Below are 23,475 nucleotides of genomic sequence, written 5' to 3' on the forward strand. Positions count from 1 at the left end.
TTGAAGAGATCTCTAGTCTTTCCCATTCTGTTCCTTTCCTCTATTTCTTTGCATTGATCACTGAAGAAGGCTTTCTTATCTCTTCTTGCTATTCTTTGGAACTCTGCATTCAGATGCTTATATCTTTCCTTTTCTCCTTTGCTTTTCGCCTGTCTTCTTTTCACAGCTATTTGTAAGGCCTCCCCAGAGAGCCATTTTGTTTTTTTGCATTTCTTTTCCATGGGGATGGTCTTGATCCCTGTCTCCTGTACTTTGTCAGGAACCTCATTCCATAGTTCATCAGGCACTCTATCTATCAGATCTAGGCCCTTTAATCTGTTTCTCACTTCCACTGTATAATCATAAAGGATTTGATTTAGGTCATACCTGAATGGTCTAGCAGTTTTCCCTACTTTCTTAAATTTAAGTCTGAATTTGGTAATAAGGAGTTCATGATCTGAGCCACAGTCAGCTCCTGGTCTTGTTTTTGCTGACTGTATAGTGCTTCTCCATCTTTGGCTGCAAAGAATATAATCAGTCTGATTTCGGTGTTGACTATCTGGTGATGTCCATGTGTAGAGTCTTTTCTTGTGTTGTTGGAAGAGGGTGTTTGCTATGACCAGTGCATTTTCTTGGCAAAACTCTATTAGTCTTTGCCCTGCTTCATTCCACATTCCAAGGCCAAATTTGCCTGTTACTCCAGGTGTTTCTTGACTTCCTACTTTTGCATTTCAGTCCCTATAATGAAAAGGACATCTTTTTGGGTGTTAGTTCTAAAAGGTCTTGTAGGTTTTCATAAAACCGTTCAACTTCAGCTTCGTCAGCGTTACTGATTGGGGCATAGACTTGGATAACTGTGATATTGAATGGTTTGCCTTGGAGACGAACAGAGATCATTCTGTCATTTTTGAGATTGCATCCAAGTACTGCATTTCGGACTCTTTTGTTGACCATGATGGCTACTCCATTTCTTCTGAGGGATTCCTGCCCGCAGTAGTAGATATAATGGTCATCTGAGTTAAATTCACCCATTCCAGTCCATTTTAGTTCGCTGATTCCTAGAATGTCGACGTTCACCCTTGCCATCTCCTGTTTGACCACTTCCAGTTTGCCTTGATTCATGGACCTGACATTGCAGGTTCCTGTGCAATATTGCACTAGAAAATGAAAAGGCTGAGAAAACCTCCTTTCTGAAATAATGCCTAAGCAGCTTTTCTTTTTCTACCTGTGGTAAGAAATATATATTTAGTCTTTTTTTGTTTTTACACAGAGCTTATAAAACCCTTGGAAGTTCCTGAGTGAAAGGGTGAGAGGAGAATCTTTTGTTATTCATAACAAATCTTATCTGAGTTTATGCTAATGAGGTGACTCCTGGTGGGCCTACAGATACATTCTGGAGGGTGTAGGTGTTGGATACCTTGTAATTCAGTCAGTCAGTTAAGTAGCTCAGTTGTGTCTCTTTGTGACTCTTTGTGACACCATGGACACAGCATACCAGGCTTCCCTGTCCATCACCAACTCCCATAGCTTGCTCCAACTCATGTCGTTCCAGTCGGTGATACCATCCAACCATCTCATCCTCTGTTTTCCCAAGGGAACTTTCAGCCCCACCCCTGGACAGCTGAGAAGGAGATAGAGGCTTGAGATTGAACACCCTAACGGCCAGTGGTTAAAAGAAAGGGTTTGGAGAACTTCAGAGTTGGTGAATGGCTTCCCAGGAGCTCAGTGGTAAAGAAATTGCCTGCCAATGCAGTAGACCTCGGTTCGATCCCTGGGTCGGGAAAATCCCTTGGAGGAGGAAATGGCAACCCATTCCAGTATTCGTAAAGGAGGAAGCAGACAGAACAGGCTGCAACTTGAAAGCAGGACTCCATCTTGGGCCAGACTGTGGACTGAGCTATATGCCCAGTATCTATGAAAACGACATACCAACTGGAAAACCAGACCGCCAGATGGAAGAGCCCCAGGGCTCGTACCTAGACTCTCCGGCTAAAAGAATAACCTAATTATCTGTGTAACTGAATGGAATCATAAATTCTATTATGCTTATTGGGGTGTGACCACAGGCCTATTGGTAATTGTCCACTGTTAACTACCTAGGCTTAAGGCATATGAATCACGGGTTAACTTTGATTGTATCTTCCTTTTCCTTTGTTCAGACTAGTTTCAGGGAATTTGGGGAGGTGGGTTTGGGCATGTACACTCAGGGTATATAAGGTTTTCACAAAAACTGGTCGGGGTCCTTGGCTAAGAAGAGACTCTGCCTTGGGCTCACCGGTGTAATAAACTGCACTCCACTATCTGCATTGTCCTTCTGACTGAGTTTGTTTCCCGGAACACATGGCTACAACATTCCAATCTGGGAAATAGCATGGACAGAGGACCCTGGCTGACTACAGTTCATGGGGTCACGAAAGAGTCAGACATGACTGAGCAACAAATCAACAAGAGTTGGTGATGGCATCAAGGTGCTGGGAGGGTGACATGCCCAGAGAGGACATGGATGCTCTGAGCCCCTCCCTTCCCTAGGCCTTGCCTTACGCATCTCTTCCATTTGGCCCTTCCTGACTGTATCCCTTGTAATTAACTGGCAATACTAAGTAAAATGTTTTCCTTACTCTTGTGAGCTATTCTAGCAAATTATTGAACCTAGGAGGGAGTCATGGAAAACCCTGTTTATAGCTGGTTGATTAGAATTACAGGTGGCAACCTGGGACCTCTGACTGGCATCTGATATAGGGGCAGCCTTGCGGGACACAGCCGTGTGGTCTGTTCTACCTCTAGGTAGATAGTGTCAGAACTGAATTGAACTACAGAACATCTAGTTAATATCCACAGAGAATTGGAGAATTGTTTGATGTGGGGAAAAAAACAAACAACCATTTATTTGGTGTTAGAATATTGTGAGTAGAAATAGTAGAGAACTACCAAAAAGTATTTTTAAAAGGTGCATTTCCTGGACTTCCCTGGCGGTACAGTGGGTAGGAATCTGTCTGCCAATATAAGAGACATGAGTTCAATCCCTGGTTTGGGAAGATCTCACATAGTGGGGATTTATTCGCTAAGGCGTGTCCAAGTCTTGTGACCCCAGGGACAGAAGTAGCCCGCCAGGCTCCTCTGTCCGTGGAATTTTCCAGGCAAGAATAAGCCCATTCTCCGCAACTACTGAAGTCTGTGTGCCTAGAGCCTGTGGTCTGCAACGAGAAGCCACTGCAATGAGGCCCGTGTACCACAACAAACAGTAGCCCCTGCTCACCCAAACTAAAGAAATCCCTCACTAGAAAGCACGTAGCAACCCGGACCCAGTTCAACCAAAAATGAAAATTAATTAATTAATTTAAAAAAGGTATATTTCTTGCATTTTAAAGTGCCTGGTATCCTTTTCTGGTTATAAAGAAGCCTCACTCGCATTTGAAAAGTTTTGAGTTTGCTGCCTTAGAAAAAAGTCACAGGCTCTCAAGAGGAGTGAAACCACTCTGATCATAAAATAGTGTCTACTTCACAGATTCTAGGTTGAATAATTAATGTTCATAAAGTGTTCCAAAAGGAAAATCACTTAAGGGCACTGAGTTTTACTGTCTAATTTATAGTTTCCTAGACTTTACATGATTAGATGCCACAGATACAAAGTTAATTCACCGCGCATGGAATTAGGCTTTACTCTCATTCGTATACCTGGCAAAGCTCATAGAGTGCTAATGCCTTTAAAATGCAGGAAATGTACCCTTTTAAATTAATTAATTAATTTTATTTTTAGCAGTCCCCTCCTGGAGAATCCCATGGAAAGAAGAACCTGGAAGGCTACAGTTCATAGGGTCGCAAAGAGTCCAACATGGCTTAAGTGACAGCATGCACGCATGGGTGATTTCATATACTCTTTCTTAGAGAGAACTTTTGCTTGAAAAACTATGTGTATGAATGTTTACTGTGTGTTATGTACTTTTCTAAGGAAACAAGATGGTTTTATCTTAATGGTGTTATGAAGTAGGTACTCATTATTCCCATTTGATGGACTAGGAAACTGAGGCACAGAGAGGTTAATAATCTGCCTAGGGTCCCACCTCTGGGAAGAAGGCCAGGATTGGACTCAGAGAGTGTCTCTAGAGGCCGTACTCTTTCCCTTCACCATGCTTATCCTGCAATTTAGGCTATGCCGATTCTCTAGTGATTCTTACACCTGTCAGTCAAGCCTATCCACCTCTCCTGAACTTCAGATCTATATATTCAAGTGCTTAATATGTATTTCCATCTCACTTCCCCGCAAATACTTCAAATCCTAGATGACACAAACAGAACTCATTTTATTCCCTGTGAACATCCTATCCAGTCAGTCAGAGTAACAGTCCTGGAAGTTATTCCTGGCTCCTCTTTCCCTCCTCAACTTCTGGGTACATCTGTTTTACATTATACTTGCTAAATATGCCTTGAATCTAGCCCTGTCTTTATGCCCACTGCCATTTACCCACATTGTCTCTTTCCCAAATTACTGAGTAGCAGGGGTCCCAGTGTGTGCCTCAACCATGTTCATCTACAATCCAGATTCATACCTGCTTGGGTATATCTGATGAATTAGTAAAGAAGGCCCTCCCAAAGTCGGTTTGTCAAAAGAAAAGAGAAGTCTATGAAGAGAGCAGGAAAGTTCAACATAAAGTAGAGGAAACGAGCTTGTTCAAATAAGGCAGGTTTCAGGCATTTGAAGGGAAGAGAATTGCTTGGTGACATGTGATGTTTCTCCCTTGCAACTGGAACTCAGCATCTGGTGCAATGTTCAGTTCACTCGCTCAATCGTGTCCAACTCTTTGCGACCCCATGAACTACAGCACGCCAAGCTTCCCTGTCCATCACCAACCCCCAGAGCTTGCTCAAACTCCTATCTATCAAGTGGGTGATGCCATCTCATCTTCTGTTGTCCCCTTCTCCTCCTGCCTGCAATCTTTCTTAGCATCAGGGTCTTTTCCAATGAGTCAGCTCTTTGCATCATGTAGCCAAAGTATTGGAGCTTCAGCTTCAGCATCAGTTGTTCCAATGAATATTCAGGACTGATTTCCTTTAGGATTGACTGCTTTGATCTTCTTACTGTCCAAGGGACTCTCAAGAGCCTTCTCCAACACCACAGTTCAAAAGCATCAATTCTTTTTTATGGTCTAACTCTCACATACAATATACTGTTGCTGAAATTTTAAATGACAACATCATAGAATGAAGGATATGAACCTTCATTCGTGGCTGCGTATTAAAAACATTTTTTGCATGTTAGTTTAAATTCTGTTTATTTATTCTTAAAATAATCTTATAAATAACATTAAAAAATGTAAAAAAAATTATGTCTCATAACTCACAGCCCTAACAGAGCAACTATTTCCATAGCTTGGTCAAAATTAATTACTCTTCAAATGAAATGCATGATTTTATTTTTACAGTTATATTTGAAATCACAAGGAAGTTCACAAATGAAATGGGCACATATATTTTTTTAGTGTGTTATTTTGTCAAGTTTTAGAGTAGGGCCTGATATAAATTGTATAATATATTTTTCTAAAACCAAAGCATTGTTCTTTATAATACTTTTTAAAAGTCATAAGACAATAATAAAACATTATATATTCTTGCCTGGAGAATCCCAGGGACAGAGGAGCCTGGTGGGCTTTCATCTATGGGGTTGCGCAGAGTCGAACACGACTGACGTGACTTAGCAGCAGCAGCAGCATATAATATACAAATAACCTGTAATCGTCAATTCCAGTGCCATCGTTGTGATGTATACCCTTTTATTTACCTTTTGAGTGTCTTAATTTTTGTTTCTTAGGAGTAGTATTATAATATAACAATTTTAGTAACACCATAAAATGTAGGACTTGATACAGAATGTCATACTATAACGGTTCAAGGGATGTCCTTTGGGGACAGTCACACCTGGATTCTAGTTGCAGGTGCATTGACTATTCAATTTTGGACACATTTGAACAGATCTGAGCCTCAGCGTCACCATCTGAAAATGATTCTGTATGACTAATATTGTGGTTAAATGATAATGTATGTGAAAGGCTTGCCATATAGTCTGGAACATAACGGGTGTTCAGAAATAATAATGAGTTTAATCAATAAAATAACCAATTATCTGCTATATATATGTATGTACATAACCTTCCCAATCATCACTTTGACTTTTTCATAATAGTTAATTCATTTGATGAGTTATAATCTTATACGTTTAACCTTTCCATATTTTTAAATTTATTGTATTAAAGACAGGAAAGGTACATTGCTTCAACTGTGATTGTTGTGATTTCTTATATTGGTTTGTATATGTTTTCTACATAAAACATAACTCTTTATTTTCATCTTTTCTGAAAATGTTTTCTCTGATTTGATGCTTATCTTTTCATTGTGATTAAGTTTTTACGGTCAAACCTGTTGATATTTTCCTCTGCAATTTCTTCTATTAGGCCTAAGTTTTTACCTGCTAAAGTGATTGGGTAAATGATTAGTATTGTTTTCAATTATTTGATTTTTAAAATATTTAACTGTTTTACACATGTGAAATCCATTCTAATGTGGGTGAGACATTTAAATATTTCCCCATATATTTCTAACCAATTGTCCTAATATCATTTATAGAACAGTCCTCTATTGTGTTCAGAAATTGCTTTCCATATTTTGAATTTCTTGTATGGTCACTTCAGAACCAATATTATTATCCAAAAATATCTTATGATTCAATCTCATCACTGTATATCTCAGAATTCTAAAAATATTATTTTAGCCTCTACTCTATGTGGAGAAGGCAATGGCACCTCACTCCAGTACTCTTGCCTGGAAAATCCCATGGATGGAGGAGCCTGGTGGGCTGCAGTCCATGGGGTCGCTGAGAGTCAGATACGACTGAGCGACTTCACTTTCACTTTTCACTTTCATGCATTGGAGAAGGAAATGGCAACCCACTCCAGTGTTCTTGCCTGGAGAATCCCAAGGATGAGGGAGCCTGGTGGGCTGCTGTCTATGGGGTCGCGCAGAGTCGGACACTTCTGAAGTGACTTAGCAGCAGCTACTCTATGTAAACTCTATCTCATTACATAAGAAACTTTTCACTCAAAGAAAATATTAGTGTCCCCCAAACTGACAAATAGGCTTTTAATTTGCCTTCTCATCACCTAACTTCTAAGCCCATTCATCATTGACCAACTGTGTTTAGTAACAAAAAGTAAGGGGCTTTTTTAGATATATCTTTCCCAGGATACCTTTGTGGGATAATGAAGGGAAGAAACAACAAAGTAACTGCGCCCCTCCCCCCCCCCGCCCCGTACTCCCACCTTTAAAGGACACAGTGGTGAAAGAATTCCTTGGACCATAGTCCTTGAGTCCTACCTACAGATCAAAACACAAGTCTTGTGGATTGCAGAGGTCCAGGGGGAGGTGATGAGGAGACAAAAGTAGAAGGATTCAGGATAGGTTATAAGGCAGAGCAAGCAATTCTTGAGGAATGATTACATGCAGGGGATGAGTTAGGATGGTTCTTAGCTAGGAGTTGCCTTGAGCAACTGGTGCATGGTGGTCATACGTACAGAGCTGGAGAACTCTGGAGGAGGAGAAGGTTTAGGGATAGAAATAAAAAATTCTAGACCAGAACGTTAGGAGAGTTGAGTCAGCTTAGTAATTGAATGTTCTTTTTGTCTGGATTTTTTTTTTTTCCTTTCCAGTAGGCAAGTGGGTAATACTTAGTTTAATGATGTTCTAAGTACTAAAATCACTTTCTGAGGAATGCTATAAATGGCAGTGATGAGGTAAAGTCCTTAGGAAAGCTTGACTAGGCAAACCACTCAAGAAAACTAAGGAATGTGCCATGTACAATACAGACAGAGCATTTAGATTAAAATTATGTGTGCACATTGGTGAATACTTTCCTCTCTTAGAGGACATGGCTGTCCCTCTGGGGGCAGTGAAGAGTTGAAGATTTCAAATTGTAGTGCTGGAGAAGACTCCTGAGAGTCTCTTGGATTGCAAGGAGATCAAACCAGTCAATCCTAAAGGAAATCAATTCTGAATATTCATTGGAAAGACTGATGCCTCAGCTGAAGCTCCAACACTTTTGGCCACCTGATTTTCCACAGAGCTGACTCACTGGAAAAGACCTGATGCTGGAAAACACTGAAGGCAAAAAGAGAAGAGGGCCGCAGAGGATGGGACGGTTACATAGCATCACCAACTCAATGGATAAGAATTGGAGAAACTCTGGGAGACAGCAAAGGACAGGGATGCTTGGCATGTCGCAGTCCATGGGGTCTCAGTCAGACACAACTTAGTGACTGAACAAAAACAACATGTCTTGCCCTATAGCCCCTCTGCTTTTTTTTTTAAAAATTGTTAGGCACCATCAACTTGTCTTCTAAGAAGCCAATCAAATTATCATATTAACTTATTTTTCCTAAAATTAAAAAAAAAAACTTTTTAGAAATCAACTTCTCACACATTCCATCTTACTTTTTTCAGTTAGAGTATTTTAATAAAGTGTAATTCTTGTATATTTTACTTTTTACATTTGCTTAGGGTCCTTTGGGCTTCCCTGGTGTCTCAGAGGTTAAAGCGTCTGCTTCTAATGCAGGAGACCTGGGTTTGGAAGATCCCCTGGAGGAGGAAATGGCAACCCGCTCCAGTATTCTTGCCTGGAGAATCCCATGGATGGAGGAGTCTGGTGGGCTACAGTCCACGGGGTTGCAGGAGTTGGGCACGACTGAGCGACTTCACTTTACTTCAACTTCACTTAGGCTCCTTTAGTAAAAATACCCACAATTTAGAGGAAATATACATTGCCTTATTCACATTTATTAATATCCAGATTATTACAAATTTATTTTGGGAGTGTAGGTGCTCTAAAATATTGTGTTTCTATTGTACAGTGAAGTGAATCAGCTGTACATATGCATATGTCCCCTCTGCTTTGGATTTCCTCCCCAGTTAGGTCACCACGGAGCACTGAGTAGAGTTCCTTGTGCTATACAGTAGGCTCTCATTAGTTGTCTGTTTTATACCTAGCAGTATGTACACATTAGTCCCAGTCTCACCGTTCATCCCACCCCTCTTCCCCCTGTTGGTTTCCATGTTGGTTCTCTATGTCTGTGTTTCTATTTCTGCTTTGCAAATAGGTTCATCTGTACCATTTTTTCCTGATTCAACAAATATGTGTTAATATACAATATTTGTTTTCACGTTCTAAATTACTTCACTCAGTATTACAATCTCTAGGTCCATCCACATCTCTGCAAATGGCATGATTTTGTTCTATTTTACAACTGAGTAAAATCCCGTCATCAGTAGGTGCCACATCTTCTTTATTCGTGTATATGTCGATGGACACTTAGACTGCTTCCATGTGCTGGCTGTTGTAAATAGTGCTGCAGTGAACATTGGCATACTTGTATCTTTTGGAATCACATTTTTCTCTGGGTATATGCCCAGGAGCAGGATTGCTGGATCATATGGTGGTTTTATTTTTAGTTTTCAAAGGCTCTCCATAGTGGCTATATTAATTTACATTCCCACTGACAATGTAGGAGAGTTCCCTTCTCTCCATACTCTCTCCATTTATTGTTTGTGGGTTTTTTGATGATAGTTATTTTGACTGGTATGAGGTAATATCTCACAGTAGTTTTAATTTTCATTTCTCTAGTAATTAGTGATGTTGAGCAATTTTCATGTACCTCTTGGCCATTTATGTCTTTGGAAAAATATGTATTAAATCTTCTGCCCATTTTCTGATTGGATTTTTTTTAAATATTAAGCTTTGTGAGGTATGTGTATATTTTGAAGATTAATCTCTTGTCAGTTGCTTCATTTGCAAGTGTTTTCCGAGGGCTGTCTTTTCATCTTGTTTATGGTTTCCTTTGCTGAATATATATAAATTAAATTTCAAGAATCTCAGATAACTCTTCCTTTTGTGCACTTAATTACATTCTGCAAAAACTGGGCAAATTCGACTGTCTTTTTAACAGTGAGAAGAAACGGAAAGAATGAAAAACCCTATTAAGTGAGCCTTAGTCTATATTGTTATAATTCTGCTTCTTTGGGGATTACTGGGTAAGCTCCAATCTATTTAGAATGTTTAACTTCTTTGTACACTATTTCCAGCAATTTTTTAATCCCCACCTGACTAGACTTTTCCTATTTAATATATTTAAATTTTGGTGCCTGCTTGCCTCTGGATAATGTCCAAATTTTTAACCTTTTCTTACCAAGTTTCCTTTCCGTCTTCTCCCTCTTCACACTCTATTCTGGAGCCAAATGAAACTATTTCAGATCTCTAAAGCAGCCTTTCTCATAGTTTCCCAGCCTATGTATAGACTATTTTCTTGGCCTGAGATTCTTTCTTTGCATCTTCTTCCTTCCCACCTCCCTTGCCCTTTTTTCACTCCACAAGCTGGCTCCTTCCATCTGGCTAACTCTTGTGTAGGGGTGGGGAGTGTGTGTGTGTGCTCAGTAGTTCAGTCATGTCCCAGTCTTTTTGACTCTATGAATTGTAGCCCACCAGGCTCTTCTTTTTGACCCTGTGAACTGTAACCCACCAGGCTCTTCTGTCCATGAAAATTTCCAGGCAAGAATACTGGAGTGGATTGCCATTTCCTACTCCAGGGGAGCTTCTGGACCCAGGGATCAAACCTGCATTTCTTGTGTCTCCTGCATTGGCAGGCGGATTCTTTACCACTAGTGCCTCCTTACTCAGGCTCAAGTCTAGGTTTCTGCAGAGAAGTCTTCCCTCACTTCTCAGCACTGATGCTGTCCCCAAAAGCTTCCTAATAATACGCTCCACTTACTCCAGCCTATCATGTATCTTGTTTATGGAGCTGACTTGCTTATCTATATCACTGTCTAGAATGTGTATTTCTCAAGAAAACAATCTACCTTGTCCTTGACTGTATTAATAATCCTAGCACCTAGTACACTGCCAGGCAAATAGTATCTATTTGTTGAATGAGTGAATGTATAAATATAGAAAGAAAATGTATGCTTGATGTTATGGGAAATAAAACATGGTTATGAAGAGAAGTGTTAATAAAATATGCTGTATATATATAAACATTTTTATATATTTTATATATATTTTAGGATAAGCAGAAATTATTTTTTGTCTGTGTGCACAGTAGATTATTCATATCATTATTATTCTACACTAACATGTCCAAATTATACTTTAGATATAATCTAAAGAATAACATAGAATTTTCATGTAGGAAGGCTTGGTACACAGAAGATATTAAGTGTGTTTCTTTCAATACAATTGTAGGTGTTAAGAACAGCAGCAGCAAGAACAACCATCAGGAATCATTCAATAATTGTATAGCATGTTGTGATTGGCAAAATGGAAACCAAGAGTCTCCCTTTAGTCTGTTGAACTATTATTTTCTCCTGGAGTTTCTACACAGGAGTAGGCAAAACCTGAGATTCTAAAGGAGCACCAAGGGTCACCATGGGAACCACAGGGAACAACATTTGTGCTTCAGGCTTCTGGGACAGAACGACTGAAAGACTGTGAGCCAGAGCAGGGGAATTTAGGAATCCATGGAAATTGCTTGAATGGGATTGTTGGCCCCAGTCACATTCTAGGGACAGTACATGCTGCAGGCAATCCAAAATGAAGGACAACATTAACTTGTATCCTGTGGAACTGTCTTCAGCTGATAAAAACAGCTTCCCTGTGAGTGTATATTTTGCTTGTGTTTTTAATCTAGGCATAAATTAAGTAACAATACATAGATCCAAAAAGATATAATTGGAGGCTTGTGAACATCAGATTTTGGAAATAATTCAGTATTTAATATAGGCTTTAACACCAGTAATGAATGTTTGTATACAATGGCATCATAACATAGTAGTCTTATTGAATTCTACAATTATTCTTGTAAGTTAGAAGTTATTATAATCCTCATTTAACATCAGAGGAAAGTCTAAGATAATGCATACCTTTGGTGATAGAGTGATGACTGAAACCCAAGCTTCCAATGATAAATCCCAGTATTTTTTCTGCTATCTAGGCTACAAAGGAACCAATTTACATATCCAAGTGATTCACATAAGTACACCTTCCAACATTTTAAATACTCAATTATTTATTCTCCAAATATTCATTGAGCATCTGTTTTGTGGCAGTTTTCTCATCTGTAAAGTGGGAATGATAATAGTACCTGCCTCATAGGCAACTGATATGAGACCCGAGATATAAATCGCTCTGCTTGGTTTTCAATAAACTCAACTTTTATTGCTTTGCTGATAAAAACATGTATAAAGTATAGTAGCGACAGTATTAAATGTACATATGGGAGTGAACGTTGGAAACAAGATTAACATGTGAGCTCACTAATGATATTTCTCATCAGGGTGATGGTAAAGGGGGTGGTGGTAAGTTGAAGCAGTGGTGATCAGGGTGAAGAATGGTGGGGGGAATATTGTTTTATATAGTTTTGGAGAAAAAAGTTCACTTCTTTATTTCTTCTTCAAAAAGAGTAGGAATGACAGATAAGTGTAGATGAATAAACTATGTAAATTTTAAAAGTTAATTAGTTGGTTTTTGGCTGTGCTGCGTCTTTGTTGCTTTCTCTAGTTGTGGCAAGACAGGGCTGCTCTTCATTGTGGTGTTTGGGTTTCTCATTGCTGTGGCCCCTCTTGTTACGGAGCACCAACTCTAGGTGCGTGGGCCTCAGTAGCTGCAGCAGATGAGCTCAGTAGCTGTGGTGCCCGGGCTTAACTGCCCTGTGGCATGTTGGATCTTCCCAGACCAGGGATCAAACCTGTGTTCCTTGCATTGGCAGGCAGATTCTTAGCCACTAGACCTTCAGGGATGTCCCAAACAATGTAAATTTAAAAACTGTATTTTAAACTATTTGAAAAAGTAGCAAAGTGGTCAACAAATTGAGCCATCTTATGTATAGTGACCTGCCCATGGAACTTTCTTTTACTTTCTAAAACTACATCCTACTTTACTGACTGCATTAGTCAAGGATGAGGTAATTATTGAATTATTTTATTTAGTGTTCACTGAAACAGTATTTCTTAAACTATAGAATGCTGGTATACTATTGATAAATCACAGGGGTGGAAAAATAATTCAGAATTTTATAGAAGCCACATGACAACAGCAGCAATGCAGATAATTAAGCACCTTTTAGTTTTTCATTCTGAGTTTAAATTATTTTCTCTAAAATTTAGAAGAAAATAGTTAATAATGTACATTATTGGTTGATATTTTATCATTTCAAAATTTTCAGAATCTATGAACTAAGCAATGTCAATAAGCTAAGTTAGGGGAAAACTTAGACAAGATGGTTAATAGAGCAAATAATGAATTCTTGATTTTACCACCAATCAGCTATATACCTTGGGAAACTGATTTTTTACGGTGAACCTCAGTTTCTTTTTTTTTCTTTCCTATAGTTTGACACATTATCTTTTACAAATGAAATATTACATAGAAATCCTATATGCTCATCCTTCTCTCTTCACCTCCATCTCCAGGTGGGGCCTCTGCTCCCTTAGATACCACAGAATCTACTTGAAAACTGGACCTAGCTAAACTTTCAGGCCCCTTCTGGTTTTAACTATCTTTGATTCTGGCTTGAAATTCTTAAATAGAATTAGTGTGATGCCGAATAAGACTGGGTCAGGCCAAGATCTTAGCATCTGTGAGCAGCCAGATACTGCGGTCTACAATTTTTTGTGTGTCTGTATTTTATTAAAAACTGCTGTAAATTGTTTTTGACATTAGCTAAGCAATCTATCAAAATATTGAAACAATTAAAATTACTTTGAATTTCAAATTACTCAACAGTGTAGGTTTCTACTGCCCCTTGATTCAGTTAAAGTGAAAATTAATTTTTAGAAAGAATCAACATATATATTGTATATTTGCTTTTATTTATGTAGATAACATCATGACTGAACAAGCAACTAAAAGAGCAAAAAATTATAGTCTCAGAAATAATGATAATTTTAACAGAATTGAATATGTAAATATCATAGCTGTCAGGCCTTTGACTATTCTGAGCAACTTTTTTCCCCTCTCTTCTAATGAGAGAATATTTTTTTTTTTTTGGCAGCCAAATAATGAAACAGTTCTTGTATGGTTTTCAATGCTTTCATTCCCATCTGAATCTTCATCAGTGCCTTTTTTTCTGATCTCAGAACTAGTCATACCAGGTCACCACTGGCCTGCTTTTGGTCCTGGGACAAACATTATGAAGGATACAGTTCAGTTCAGTCGCTCAGTTGTGTCTGACTCTTTGTGACCCCATGAATTGCAGCACACCAGGCTGCCCTGTCCATCACCAACTCCCGGAGTTCACTCAAACTCACGTCCATGGAGTCGGTGATGCCATCCAGCCATCTCATCCTCTGTCTTCCCCTTCTCCTCCTGCCCCCAATCCCTCCCAGCATCAGAGTCTTTTCCAATGAGCCAACTCTTTGCATTAGGTGGCCAAAGTACTGGAGTTTCAGCTTTAGCATCAGTCCTTCCAAAGAACACCCAGGACTGATTGCCTTTAGAATGGACTGGCTGGATTTCCTTGCAGTCCAAGGCAAGTTGGAAAAGAGAGTGACTGGATAACAAAGGGGCTTGCAATCCATGTCATTTAAAAAAAAGGTTGAAGAAAATGGAGATTTCTATATGGGAAATAGTAAGGAGGAAGAAGTGGCCTAAGGGAGCTGCCTTTGCATTTTTGAAGACTTCTCATGTACACTAATAACAAACGGTTTCAGCACAGTCTTAAGGGACAGAATTAGAACCAGAGAGTGATAACCTATTTTGGAACTGCCTCCAGCAGTGAGTTTTCTAGCTCTGCAGGTGCATAAGCATAGGCTGCAGACTGCCCCTCAGGGCGGCAGAGGCAGTATTCAAGCTGTTTGCAGAGTTGGAATAAATAGTCAAGTTTTCAAACTTGAGACACTTCTATACTTAGTTAAATTTCTAATTATAACATTACTTTCCCTCTCTCCAGCTCAGTGATGTCTGAATTCTCTTAGTACTTTCTTTATATGTGAAACACTGTTCCTTATTGTTAAGATAAAAGTCAGTTCCTAACATTTATATTGAGTGATTGGAAAGAAGTTTTTTCCCATTATCTTCCTCCATAGACTGTGAAATCGTGCCTTTATTATGAAATAACCACTAGGAACTTTGACCTCATGATAATTGAGAGAATAAAGTGTTTTATGATCTCATTAGAACCTTGACATGTATGTGTGCTGTGTGCATACTATTTTGTTCACAATTTTTCTTGTAGGATTTTTAAAATACCATTTAGATTGTGAAGATTTTGGTTTAGAGAGATTTGATTGTATGGACAATCACTTATTTTCCTTTATGCAGTTTCAAAAAAACATTATAAAGCCTTATCAGCTTGAAAAATTTCATTAGAATACTCATTATAAATATACTAAAGAAAAAAATAAACATTTTCATTTTGAGTTCTTAATTTTAAGAACCTCTATTTGTTTGAGTCATAATTCACTCCTCATGACCAAAATTTCTAAGCAAGAGTTATAAAAGAAAATGTTTTCATAAATTCATTCTTGAAAATAGCAAGAAATGTTTAATTAAATCTGACTTACCTGAAAGTGTAGATTTAGAGTTCTTTCCATTAGACTATTAACTTAGTAAAATGAAAAGTTTATGCATTGAATGACAACCAGAGCTTCTTTTTTCTAATGCAATTTTTCTAATACAACACTTGTATGAAAAGTTGTTAGAAATTTTGTTAAGGAATTTAATCTACATGAATTTTACATCATCCAGTTTAGAAACAGATTGCCAGCACTGGATTAATTTAGCTTTTTAAACAAAGTGGGTAAATTTATTGAGATATTCACATATTTTGCTTTTCCATAACTTTCACATATTAAGTCTCAAACTTCAGCAAAATAATATGAACTGGCCGACATGATTGTTGATACTCGATTTGTGGGAATAAATACCAGGGAAAATGCAGACAATTGTTGAATGTGAACAGTACATTTAGAGATACTTCGTTCTTTAGAATTCCATAGCCATGCCAGGGGCCCGTAAAACGAGAAGTGCCTCTCAGCAGAGTGGAACACTCATTAGAATTCATCTTTTCAGGACTTTTTCGGCTTTAAAAACTCTTTCGAGATAGTCTTTACTCAAGACTAGGGGATGACAGGAAGTCGTCTTTACTGAGTCCCCCAGTTTTAAATTTATATGATTGTCTCGAAGATGTGGATGTTAGGGTAGGTTTTTCTTTTTAACTATCTTGCAAGGGCTTGTTTGATTAGAATTACTGAGATGTTCCGAATATCTTTTCTGAATATCCAAGTAATATTGGTTTATCCTTTTTCTGCGGCTGTTCAGCCTGTTGGATAGCCAGCAAAACTAAGACCAGTAAATTGAGTTTCACTTGTTGGCCTCAGAGCGCTCCTTCAGTCAGTCGTCTCTTCTCTTGCGCGCCCCCTTCCTCCAAGAGGTAAACAAACGACTGCGAAACCAAAGGCTGGCACAAATCCTTTTCTGTTTCTGGAGAAACCACTCAGAGCGCATGCTCTTCCGGCGATGGGTCCGTAGCGCCATTTTCATATCGCAGGGACTGCCCTTTAATTAAGCACGCTGGTAGGACACCCTGCGTTAAAGTTGTTCTAGCTGTTCAAAAAGCCTTACAGAATCAAGTCAAGGGCTTCTTTGAGATGAACCACCCCCAGCGCTTCAGCTAAGCCTGCGTCAAGAAATTCTTTTGTGTTTATTTTTCCCGTGGACATGTGGCCGTCTCCCCATACCTCTGTTCCCTCCCCGCCCCCAGGCTGGTCGCGTTCCTCCGCCCCGCCCACCACGGGGACCAGAGCAGTATTAAGGTTTGGCATTTGTGATGATTTGCGCCCACAGCGGCGACCCAAATGAGAGGACGTGGGGAACCGGATGGGAACGTTTTACCCCGTGAGAACAAAGCACAAGTTAATTCAGAATCCAGTGTGTGTAGAGGAAACCAATAGGTGTTCTGAGCTAGGAGGTAGGGCTTTTTTTTTTTTTTTTTCCTTCAGATTTTATTTCTTATAAAGATAGAGATCCCTCAGTGGTGGGATGGGCGGTGGTTGAAAGATTAGCTGTAGGTAAGGTGGGGCGCCGAGATCCTATATCTATAAGAATGTACGTGTGCACGCGCGCATGCAAGAGTTTGGAACAAGAGTGAGTGGGGTGAGAGAAGTAGAGAATGAGAGAGACAGACGAAAACTCTGGAGTGGGAAGAAGACTCAGTGGGATGCAGAAAACGAAGGGGCGCGGGCTCATCCTTGCCTGAAAAGCTACAGCAGCGCTCTCCGGGACACTCCCAACTCCACCGTTTCATTCATAAGTTTCTGGTCTGGAGGCCCCTCCTGGCTCCTCGGCCCAGGGCCGCGTATCCCGTACAGCAATTGGTGGACGGTAACAAAGCCTTAGCAACTGGCTCTTAGTGACCTGCGGGGCGCCTGGTAACTGGGGCGCGGGGCGGGCGCGGAGAAAGGAGCTGGGCTGTCCCTTTAAGGGATGGCCGCGGAGCCGTGAAAGTGGAGGGAGCTGAGGGAGGGCGGGGAGGAAGGCCTGGGGGCGGACCCAAGGGGAGGAGGAGGAGGAAGAGTTGCTGCTGAAAGGAGGTGGCGAAGGAGGAGCCGGAGCAGCTGCTGCCAGCCGGCGGGCACCAGAGTCCTGCCCGCTGCCTCACGAGTAGCCACGGGCGCGATCGGGGCCAGACGTCTCCTCCTCCATGATCACTTTGGGAGCCGGGGGAAGACTTTGCCCGGCCGTGAGAGCTGGTTTGCGTTTCCCAGGCGCGGCGGCGGCGGAGCAGGGGCAGCAGCCGGGTCCGAATCGGAGTGGCCACAGCCCGGGGCGTGTGCGCCCCGCTCGGAGCGTGCTCGGGTTCCCCACGGAATGTCCCCGGGGCGCCCGGCGCGCTGACCCCCCAGCCGCCTCCGCCTTCGGCGCCTGCTGCCTCTCTCGGGCGGGCTCGGTGTTCCGGACTGCAAGCTTCCCGGCTCCTGGGCACTGGGGAAGCCCCCGGGGGCGGGTAACCTCAGCTGGCCACGACCCAGCCCTCTCCCGTGCGTATCTCGCTTAAGATGGCAGCGGAGTCAGGGGAACTAATCGGGGCTTGCGAGTTCATGAAAGGTGAGGAGCAGTCGCCCGGCATCCTCCAACCCTCTGTTGACACCCCAGCTCTTCACTTCTCGCCCCTGCGTCCCAACCACTGTCTCCGGCTTCTTCTTGGACCCCCAACGTACTGCAGTCGCTGCGCGCGCTCTTATCCCTTTTCCGTACTATCCTTTCCCCCGAGGACCCCCCGCTTCCGGCTTCTCTGTCTTTCTTGCGTCCCTCGTTCCCTCTGCAGCACTTTCGGAAGGCCTCCCAGCTCGGTAAAGAGACCGCACCGTCCTCTGCCGGGCTCCAGCACGCAGCGGCTCGAGGGGATTCTGCTCCAGGGGATCCTTTCAGTTGCCTTTATCCTACTGTTGCTGGATCTCGGTTTTCGGGACACCTCCAACCACACCCCCTGTCTCTCCTCCCTTCCTCTTCTTGAAGTCTCTGGAGCTGTAGGGGAGAGTCTCGCCTCTCTCTTCCCCTTCCGCAGAGGTCTGGAGATTTCTGAACCAAACTTCCATCTCCAGTTCAACGGGTACCCTCAGCTTCTACCTGCTCCCGCTGGCCTGAAACCAGGGAGATCAGGGAGCTTTGCACCCCACTGAGTCCCTCAGTCGGGCCCTCGACTCGCTTGTCTTAACTGGTGTGCTTTCGGATCTCTAGCTTTCCGGGAGAGATCAGGTTTCTGCAAGAATTCCACGTGTTAATGGGTCTTTAAATACCGGGTAGCAGTTGTTATTTTGATCCTAGTGTATTAGCACCCCGCTACCCCACCAGCTTCCCTACTTCTCATGTTTTCTCCCATCTTTTAAACTTGTCTTTCAGATCGGTTATATTTTGCTACTTTAAGGAATAGACCAAAAAGCACAGTAAATACCCACTATTTCTCCATCGATGAGGAGCTGGTCTATGAAAAGTAAGTTTCTATATGTTTTTTTAATCTCAGCTATTTAACTTGTTGGCTCTTGGGTAAGGAAATGCTATGCACCTTTATGACAGTTTTATTCTCCTTCCCCAGTGGTGCAAGTAACAAATCCAATTTCTTAGGCTCAGAGGCTGGGGAAGAGGTGCAGGGAAAGTTAAGGTAATTTGAACCTGTCATCACCTCATTCCTTTTAGTCCTCTGTCTATATTAGTTCTTCCTACCACCACAGTAAACTGCAACTGTAGATTCTTAACACCCCCCAGAGCAGGGCCAGGGAGAGGCACCCTCTGTCCTTGCTCGATTCTGTAATACGCATGTGAATCAGTCACAGGGTATTTATTGGAGCACCTACAGAGTACAGGGCAGGGTGTGTATTACAGGTGCTTCAGCTTTACGGTTCACAAGGCTTCTGCTGTATCTCAGGATGTTTTTGTTTGTGCAGCTCATATTTGGAAAGTGGGACACACTTAGCTGTGTCCCAGTCATATCTATGAGTAAGATTTTACCTGGGTGGTAAATTGTTGCGTTATTTTATTTGATTGTCCCAAGCGTCACTGCATTATTTTTGCCTTTGAGGAAGTGATATAGGAGTACTGATTTACATTCTTTGGTTACTTTGGCTTTGTGGGATTAGGATTTAAGAGTGAAAGATGCATTTAGGGAATTGTTTTGTGTGAAAGACTGTTGATCTACATGAAAAAGATTATAGTATAGTAAACATTTAATTCAAAGAGAGAGAAGCAACATAATAGTAAGGAATAAGAAGGCTGAGTTGGCTTGATTATGTCCTTTTATTAAAAGAGCTGGTGTTTCAGGATAGTCAGTATATTCTAACAGGAAAATTTAATTTTACTTTCTTGTTGCCTTAACCAAAAGTCCAATTACATGAACATAGTTAAGTGAACTGTATTCATTATAGAAAGTGTCTTAGGACTTGTGCTGTTAAGGGGGATTTGGGGAGTTCTGCCTAAGGATTTGTGAGTACCACCAGGCGTTCGAAGAGTGAGAGTATTCTCGACCATCCAGAGCATATCTTTTCTTTGAGGGAAAACAGTCTTTAATTGTCACTTCATCAGAGGGATTCATGAAACTGATGTCTTCAGGACATTTCTCTTACTGGTGCTGGGAGCAGGATGCTCCTTGAATGGCTGAAGCAAAAGTGGGAATGAAAGAGCCCTTTGCTGCTGCTCATGAATGCCCAGAGCTGCTGCAGCAAAGAGGTCTAAATCCCTGGTGTCAGATTACAGCTCTGCTCCTAGACAGAATGGAGTACTGCACTGCCTACTCCCTGACCTCAGGTACCTGGATGATGTCACTGCCAGCAGTGTTTCTGGAGTATTCATTCTGTTGGGAACGTGCATTGTTGTCGCTTTCTTTTTCTGTATGTAGAGTTTGGGGACCTCCCGTGAGTCTGAGGGTAGGCACAGTGTATACGCTATTATGTTCAATTCTTCAGTGATGTGCTGAAGGTTAATATGTCACTGAATTAACCCCAGGCATTAAGGTCTCAGTTGCTTCTTTTGGGATCGCTAGTTGATAGATCTAGATCTAACAGGAAATTATGTTTAGTCAACTAAACACAGTGCTCAGTGGTTTGATTCTGATATTTATATATGAGGAAAGATTTTTGTATGATTTTAATGTTAGTATTTTAGGATAGGACTTCAAATCACATTCTTCTTATACTGATTCTACTGTATTTCTGTAAAGAAAGACTTTCTGGAAAGACCATCCAATTTATATTTTGAAATTTTGATGTCATTTGAAACTTTGATAAAGACTTTAGTCTGGGCAGAGTGTGTACATCTTTTTGTTTGAGGTGCCCAACTACTGTGCCACAGGAGTAGCTATGGTTCTGATCACCCACAACTCCATTTTTTGGTCACCTTCAACATTATACAGGGTTAGATGATATAGTGAATACAGTGAAGATGGATACATGTTACCTTCACAGAGTGCCAGAGCTGGAGGGAGAAAGACAGGACTTCAGTGAGAGAGAGAGAAAAGATAACTGCCCTAGATTCATATACACCCCCGGTGCTGGGGGGAATTCATGGCTGGGAGAACACGTTTGGTTGAGGGGTTCAGAAAAGCCTTCATGGAAGAGTTAAGACTGGTTTGCAGAATGGACAGAGATGGGAGAGGAGAGATCCCAGAAGCAGGAATAGCAAGGATGAGGAGGAAGGCTCTAGAATGTCCTCAGGGAATAGTGAGACCTCTGGTTTGCCTGGTGTGTATACAGGTTCAAATGGGGCTGTGTAATCTGAAGCTGAAAGGTCAGCTGGGCAGATTTGAGTGCCAGGGTTCCCTTAGTATGCCATGGGACTCTCTTGAGGATTTGGGGGCAGTCCAGGGTATGACTGGTCCTATGCTAACTGCAAATAATGGCACATTTCATAGAGGATTTAAATGCACGCCAGGTGCTCGGTGTTCCACAACTATTTATTTTATTTTCACGTTGGTTTTTAGGCCGTTAACTGTTATTATCCTTAGTGTGCAGATGATGAGAATAAGGAACAGAGAGGTTAGGTAAAAGTAAGAAGTAGCAGACCTGGAATTTGAAATTGAGCCCTCTAGTTCTGGAGTACGTATGTGTGTTCTGTGCTTAGTCGCTCAGTTGTGTTTGACTCTTTGCAACCCTTTGGACTGTAGCCCTCCAGACTCCTCTGTCCGTGGGATTCTCCAGACAAGAGTATTGGAGTGGGTTGCCATTTCCTTCTCCAGGGGATCTTCCTGACCCAGGGACTGAACCCAAGTCTCCTGTGTCTTCTGCGTTGCAGGCAGATCCTTTACCACTGAGCCATCTGGGAAACCCTAGAGTACATATATCCTCTCTCAAAAAACTAATATGATAGCATCATTTTGGACAGATTAGAGAGGAAGTAGAGCCTGGTTAGAGAAATTCTGAAATGTTCAGGGGGAAGAAATAAATGCCTTGATTAGAACTGGTGGCAATGGTGGTGGAAAGAAGAGCTCTGAATCCATGTGACTTGGCAACAGATCAGGTATGTGGGTTGGTGTGGTGCTGAGGAAAAAGAGGGGTCCAAGACATCTTTTAGACAGCCTGGGTCACAGTAAACCTGCTGAGACCATTGACTGAAACAAGAAGTAGGGCAGAAGAACTGGCTTTTGTGGGGAGAGCAGGCGTTTCCGTATTGGTCAGGTTGGAAGGAGGGAGTTTATGGGATGTGCACATCAGGGTTGGATATCACATAAATTAGAAGTCCTTAAATTTGGAGGTTTTCCTCCAAAAGATGATAAAGCTGTGAGAATGATGTAATTTCTGGGAGAACAGAGAAAAATATCAAGGGCTGTATTTCATAGGCATGACCAGGATAAGAGGAACCAAGGGAAAGAGGTAGTAATAAGCAGCCAAAAAGGTGGATCAATGCTGAAGGAGAGAGAAGAGAGGGGAGAGGAACAGACACAGTGGAATCCATCTTGTCAGCACTGCTTTTAGGACACATTGAATTAGAGAGACCACAGAGGCCTTTGAAGGATGAGTAATATCAGGGTTCTTCTATGACAGATAGCTTATGGTGAGGAAAACCTCGCCTATTATATCAGATTGTAATTCTCTAAGGAAAGGAGAAGGCTTGCCTGGTGGCTCAGTGGTAAAGAATCTGCCTTCAGTGCAGAAGCCTCAGGAGACACAGGTTCGATCCTTGGGTTGGGAAGATCCCCTGGAGGAGGGCATGGCAACCCCCTCCAGTATTCTTGCCTGGAGAATTCCATGGACAGAGGAGCCCGGTGGACCATAGTCCATAGGGTCACAAAGAGTCAGACATGACTGAACCGACTTAGCATGCCTGCAAGGAAAGGAGAATATTAGTATATGTGATCACACAGAGCCTTATACAGCCCTATATCTGTGTACTTATTTTCAGAATGTGTAAGTGAAATGCTGCCTTTTTGGCTAAATTATCATCCTGGAAATGCAACTATTATTTTTTTGAATTAAATAAATCAACAAATATTTAAATAGTAAGGCTTTGTTCCTCTTAAAGGAACTACGGGCAAAATTTCTCCCAGCCAAAATTTTAGAACTGTTTTCAAGCTGACTTTGCTTCAAGCTGACTTTGCCTGTGGGGTTGTTGGAGTAGGGTGCCTGCTGTAGAGATACCCCACACCTCTGAGTTGGATCTGGGAAGGCAGTAAAGGCCCTGAAGTTTCTTAATCCTGGTTTGGTAGCTACCAGCCCTGACACCTGTCAGGGCAGGAGGCATAGATTGGCAACCCAGACCCACAGGTGCATCCGCTACCCCCACCTGGCAACTGTCCGAGAAGCTAGTGGAGAAGGGTTAACAAAGTGGCCTTATGAGATCCCAACTATCTATTAGAAATGAATTTTCTCTTTGAATTTTAAACAGAAGTTACCACATTAGTATAAAGGCATGAGCAATTTTAGTAAAATATGGTTGACAATAAAGCATATATTTATCCTTGAGTTATGATTTCACAGATCAGA

At 41.4% G+C, this 23,475-nt stretch overlaps 1 protein-coding gene across 12 annotated transcripts in view; it reads left to right on the forward strand.

The window, feature by feature from the left end:
- CDC14A (cell division cycle 14A) overlaps nt 1–23,475 on the forward strand; it is a 210,407-nt gene that overhangs the window by 11,733 nt on the left and 175,199 nt on the right. For 5 of the 12 annotated variants that reach the window (XM_042251431.2, XM_042251452.2, XM_042251458.2 and 2 more), the window contains exons 1-2: nt 16,843–16,976; nt 18,908–18,998. In XM_042251431.2, coding sequence (XP_042107365.1) covers nt 16,886–16,976; nt 18,908–18,998 — 182 coding nt within the window. In that variant the 5' untranslated portion in view covers nt 16,843–16,885. Of the gene's footprint in view, nt 1–16,842; nt 16,977–17,639; nt 18,113–18,907; nt 18,999–23,475 lie in introns of those variants that run through there. The other 7 variants (XM_042251434.2, XM_060412182.1, XM_027972365.3 and 4 more) reach the window with 3 other exon arrangements.

This window comes from Ovis aries, chromosome 1, assembly GCF_016772045.2.
Source record: "Ovis aries strain OAR_USU_Benz2616 breed Rambouillet chromosome 1, ARS-UI_Ramb_v3.0, whole genome shotgun sequence".
In the NCBI taxonomy this organism is placed as follows: domain Eukaryota; kingdom Metazoa; phylum Chordata; class Mammalia; order Artiodactyla; family Bovidae; genus Ovis; species Ovis aries.